Consider the following 6,000-nt stretch of genomic DNA (forward strand, 5'->3'; position numbering starts at 1 on the left):
TTAAAGAAAAAAAAAAAAAAGCAAAATATCACTCCTTTAATGTGTATGGTCTATGTTGTGTCCACAGAGCTGAAGGACGGGGAGCCGGAGGACTGTGGACAGGATTCACCTGTCAAGAGCAGCATCTATGAAAACCAGATCAATATTTCAGGTACATGTTTAGATCAGTAGGCCTCTAGTCTGTGGCATTTCATTGGACTCAGAATGACAACAAATGCTTAGATAATTTAACAACACAGATAAAGCTCACTGCGGCGGTGCTATAAAGGTAAAATCCTCTTTAGACTTATTACAGTGACCTTTATTGTCTGAGAATAATTTGCTTTTAGTAAATCACATGTGCCAGCTCTGATTCTTTGCCTCAGGAAAACTGATGCAAAGTTCAGGGACAGAAACTGGCAGAGCTGCGTTATACTTTTACAGTATTAGTTTAAGGAGTACAAACAGTGTGTGTGTGTAGGGACTGGAGCCAGGTGAGAGGTTGGTAAAATGTTTGTGAGTTTAAGACACGAACCTTCATGTGGATTTTATTTGCAGATGCTGAGGGGCCTGGCTTTGGACTTTTAAACACAACAAGAAAAGTAAGATTAACCTCCTCTGTGATTCCTGCTAAACACACTGGTTTATAAACTGTTTGCATCAATATGTCATCCAAAGTAAAGTGACTTCATTTTTAAAGCTCAATCGTGCCCTAAATTTTCAAAATAATTCCCTCTGAGGTCTGTCAATGTTGGTTTGGTCAATGTTTGGCGTTGGTTTGTTTGTCTGTCTGTCCATGTGCAAGATAACTCAAAAAGTTATGGATGGATTTGGATGAAAATTTCAGGAAATGTTGATACTGGCACAAGGAACAAATGATTACATTTTGGTGGTGATCGGGGGGGGGGGGGGGGTGGGGGGGGGGGGGGGGGCACTGATCTGCCTTGGCGGAGGTCTGCGCTCTCTCCTAGTTTTATTTTGTTTTGATTGTGTTGTTTAGTTATTTTGAATTTGCTTCACAATAGAATAAGATGCATGGTAAAAGGGTACACTCTAAGAAATAAAATGTTGGAATTTGTTGGAATTCATTAAAATTGTTATGCAACTTGTTCCACAAAATATGTTATTTAAATGTAAAACAATTGTTGCAGTTAATTGCAAAGACAACTACGATGTAATGTGTCAATAACCTAAAGTAAGGTGTTGCTTTAATGCTACAACTTAACTTAATTACATTTTCTGATCAACAGTATTGGTTTGGATTTACATACGGTTTGTTGTAAATTTAGTGATGGTAAGTCTGATTCTTTTGACTAACTCGATTATTTTGGTTCGTCTGTTGCAAATCAAATTCATTTGATTCATCAGTTTTAAAAAAGAAACATCCTGCAGGTGTAAAACGATGACACGATGACAACTAGAAATATTTTTCATTTCTTTTTTTGTTTTAATGCATAAAGATCCAGTGTTATTTTTGTGGCAGTTCCCAAATGCTTTTTTCCCTCTATTTAACCTTTCTTTAAATGATTTATCACCATTATCACAATATTATACTCTGTGTTTTGCTTTTTTTCAGTGAAAATCATGCATTTTCCTATATTTAATTTACTCATCTTGTAGATGTTTGAAGAAGCTCATATTAAAGTCGAGGGTTATTATATCAGAAACAGAGAAAACTGAAGAAAAAGTGACTTTTTCATCAAAATATTTCATTAACTGCATAAACTCAGTGTCTGCATCCATTGTCATTGATCCAACTCCATGGGTTTTACAGGTGAATCAATGTTGTAGAAGATGACAGTGTTTGGGTCATATCTGATGACCATGAAAAGATGAATAACTGCATTTTACGCCAATTATTTACATGTATTGATAGGATTAGTGGATCAGTCTCTGCTTTTGGTCCGCAGTGGATGTTTGGGTCTTTATGGGTTAATGTGGAAAAAAAAGTTAAATTATATGATGGAACTGTTTACAATTCCAAATTATCCTTTCACAAAAAAAGAGTTTTTTCAAAAGTAAGTGAAATTTTAACAATAATCTACCTGTTACTAAATGTTTTGTGCCTTCGTAGATCCACTGTGATCTGCAAGTTTGAATGCACATGCGTTGATGAGAAGCTGAGCCATTATGTTAAAAACTGCACTTTTACTTTTTTTTGCACAAAAAAACAAACAGAAAAATTTTTAATTATTATTTATAGGTTATTATATTATTATTATTAGTTTGACAACCCTGGTCTAGAGAATCCACCATTAACCCATAAAGATCCAAACAGCCACCAGTGACCAAAATCATCTGCTGATGTAAAATGTCTAATACCTGGTGATCCATTAATCTTATCAATACATGTAAGTTATTGGTGTAAAATACAGTATGTCATCTTTTCACGGTCATCAGAGTTGACCCATTTGGATGTTCAGAGGCTCTGTAGTTGAACGTGGAAACACCGTCGTCTTCTACAGCATTGCTTCATCAGAAAAACCAATGGAGTTGGATCAATGACAGTGGATGGAGACACTGGGGTTATGTTCAGTTAATGAGAGATTATACTGAAAAAGTCACTTTTTCTGCAGTTTTTCTGTTTTCATATAATAATCTTCAACTTTGCTCTGGTGCTTCAATGAACATCTACAAGATCAGTGAATTAAATATAGGAAAATACATGATTTTCACTGAAACAAAATGCCAAATACGGAAGATAATGTTGTAATAAATGATTTAAGAAAGGTTAAATCTAGAGAAAAAAATTATTTGGGAACTGCTGCAAAATTACCACTGGGTCTTTATAGGTTAAAAGCCTGAGGAAGTTCACCTCCATTCATAACGCATGTGTCACATGTCTTTCCTCCACTCTTTCCTCCCTCCAGTATGTAAAACCAATGAACTTCCAGGAGGAAGTGCGAGGCCACAGAGACCTGGACGGATTCCTGGCTGAGGCGAGTATCCTCCTGGATGAAAAAGCTGCCACTCTGGACGAGGTCCTGAGGCGAATGTTGACTCACGTGGTGGTGGACGGACACGCGAGCTGCGACGTGGACGAGGTCATGAACTCACTGTTCACGGACGCAGGAGGGAAGGAGTTCAATGGTGAGAGAAAGAAATGCAGTGTTTATGAATGAGAGAGATGAAGAGAGTTTCCTTTGAAGCCACTGGTTGTCATAATACACATTTAAAGGCATTTGTTTTAAGCTCAACTTTTAATTAATGCACTTCATCATTAGTTGAATTGGTTGAATTTGAATTAATTTGCCAATTTGTATTTTATTCAGGCTTATTTTTTAATGCTTTATCTTTGTAGTTTTTATTATTTATTTTTAGTCTTGAATAGCCTTTCCAACCCTTTCTGTATATTTCATCTTCCATTTTCAGGCACTTTTGGCTGCCTTTATGTAGGAGTGTTTCTATATAAATAAATAAAGTTGAAGTTAAATTCAAAGCATCCTTTAAGTAAATTCATAGACTTGTTTTTCTTCCTGCAGTTCACCTTCTGTCAGAGACCATTCAGGGGGTGACAGCCACTTCCACTGGTGTTCGGTACCAGCAGTCCTGGCTCTGTATTCTGTGAGTTCATCCACGTTGATGTTTGCATGAAAAGATGCTCCAGTATTTTGACTAATTCTCCACGTTCAGGACACTTTTCACTTCTCCTTTTTAACATTTAATCAGTTCATTGGTCTGTACAAGGACAAACTGTGCAGGCTTTGACTGGAGGACCTAAAACCAGCCAAAACACAAAACCACACATGAACCATCTACATCAACACTGACTCACAATACTTTATTTTTCTGTATTTCACTAAGCTCAAATGTGAGGAGTCTGCAGAGACGTCACGTTTGCATCGTCCGTCTGGATAGGCCACAAAACTGGGGAGTCAACTGCTGCGAGGCTCGATATGTCATCCTTATTCTCGCGCCTCCTAGAACGGTAAAGTCCTTTTGGAAGTTGATGATATTTATTTAATCTTTTACATAAACAGCAAATAGATCACTGGCTTCAAATATATTGTCATTAGAAAGGATTTGATTCATGTCGCTCCTGTTTCTGTACTTTCTATCTTTTTCAAAGCAAAATAGCAAGAAACTGGTTAAAAACAAACCAAAAAAAAAAAAAAAAAAAAAGCCACCGTATCTGTGTTTCTGAGTCTTAAAAGCAGATTTTTTTAAAGGAAAGATGTCATATAACCAACATTAAAACAAAAATGCATTCTGTTTCGAAACTTAATGCTTGGAAAACTGATTTACAGGAGGAGGTAACTATGGAACGATGGAGGAAAGCCTGTGAGGTTGTCCAAACACAGAAGGGCAATACACGTCTAAAAATACTGCAATTTAATTGGCTAATGAGACTTTATTTTACACCAGAACGACTTAACAAATTTAACATACAGATTCCAGATCTCTGTAATAGATGCAGAGAAGATAAGGGCACTTTTTTTTTTCCATTGGGGCCCACTCAATTCCATAATTTCACTTTTATCTGCCATTTTATGTACCTATATGTTTTATATGTGTATGTGTGTAATTTTAATTGGGTTTTATTATTTTAACAACTTTGTACAGTGACCTTAAGTGTCCTGAAAGGCACCTATAAATAAAATGTATTATTATTATTATTATTATTATTATTATTATTATTATTATTATTATTATTATTATTATTGTCTATGGTTATGTCCAAAAATCAAGGAATTTTGGGGAGAAGTTAGAAATATGTTACAGGAGATTTTGTCAGTGAAAATAATACTGGAACCCAAGTTTTTTATATTAGGATTATACCCTGAAGAAATTCACATATATCACTATGACAAAATCCTCATAAACCTGGGGATATTACAAGCAAAGAGAGTGATTGCTCTGTGATGGAAAGAAATGGGCAAACTGAGCATAGCAAAATGGCTCAAAGAATTGTCTTTATGTTTACCACTTGAAAAAAATCACATACACTTTAAAAGACAAACAAGACATTTTTGAAAAAGTGTTAGGCCGTTTCATTAATTATATTAAGAACAAAGATTTGACTTATCTGTTGTGGGTATCTGGGACATGATAATTATTCCCTGTACAAGTCCACAATCATATGCTGTATTCTGACAATATTACAAAACATCTGGAACTGGGCTATCATGGATTCAAGCATTGATTTTAAATGTGCCTTTTTGTCTGTTTGTTTGATTGTTTATATTGTTCTATTTTGTATATATAGCCTGTAAAAATCTCAATAAATATATTATGGAAAACAAAAAAGGAAAACAAAAAAAGAAAAATACATAAGGAATCCATCTGCAAAAGTCTACAAGTCAAACTAAGTAACTCTTAAATTTATTTTCTGAAACATTGTTATTATTGTTTTTAGAAAAGCACCAAGACGTCTATCGAACTGGGCAGAACATTTGCGACAATGTTCTCCGACATCTCCTTCAGACAGAAGCTTTTGGAGACCAGGACCCAGGAGGAGTTCAAGCAGGAGCTGGTCTACCAGCGACAGCAGCTCAGTATCATGACTGAGAAGGTGCTGGTGGAGGAGGTGGTGGACTCCGATCCACGCAGAGGAAAAGCACTTGAGGTGAGAATGAAAAGTACAGGGCTTTTGTTGGATAGTTTTTGTAAAATCTGCTTAAAACAACTACAACTTCTGCTTAAAGTCTCCATAAAACAGTCATCTGCTCGTGTTTCCTTTAAATCCAGGGTATTTACAGTTCCAGAAAACAACCCAGTGATGTCCCACAGTTTAGTGATGCACAATTAAAGAGAGTTATTTCCTGCAGCCATGTCACATGTATTTCCTCACTGTCCCGTCCCTTTAGGAGACTAGAGGCAGATTCTGTCCAATTCAATCCAATGGGAAAGAAGCGAACACAGTTTAGAGATTTAAACTGTAAATATCTGACCTATTTTTATCATGCTACACGTCTCGCAATCATTCATTTGATCAGGAGAAAATGATCAGAAGACTGACTTGGTTTGAGGTTGATATCATATTCAGCAAAGAACTCATAAATCTCATCCAGAGGAGGTAAA

At 35.9% G+C, this 6,000-nt stretch overlaps 1 protein-coding gene across 1 annotated transcript in view; it reads left to right on the top strand.

The window, feature by feature from the left end:
- Positions 1–6,000, top strand: part of LOC115427568 (sodium bicarbonate transporter-like protein 11) — a 56,565-nt gene that overhangs the window by 22,439 nt on the left and 28,126 nt on the right. The window contains exons 3-8 of the mRNA XM_030146166.1: positions 68–151; positions 538–581; positions 2,850–3,069; positions 3,462–3,543; positions 3,784–3,907; positions 5,336–5,545. Coding sequence (XP_030002026.1) covers positions 68–151; positions 538–581; positions 2,850–3,069; positions 3,462–3,543; positions 3,784–3,907; positions 5,336–5,545 — 764 coding nt within the window. The remainder of the gene's footprint in view (positions 1–67; positions 152–537; positions 582–2,849; positions 3,070–3,461; positions 3,544–3,783; positions 3,908–5,335; positions 5,546–6,000) is intronic.

The sequence above is a fragment of the Sphaeramia orbicularis genome, chromosome 10 (assembly GCF_902148855.1).
Source record: "Sphaeramia orbicularis chromosome 10, fSphaOr1.1, whole genome shotgun sequence".
In the NCBI taxonomy this organism is placed as follows: domain Eukaryota; kingdom Metazoa; phylum Chordata; class Actinopteri; order Kurtiformes; family Apogonidae; genus Sphaeramia; species Sphaeramia orbicularis.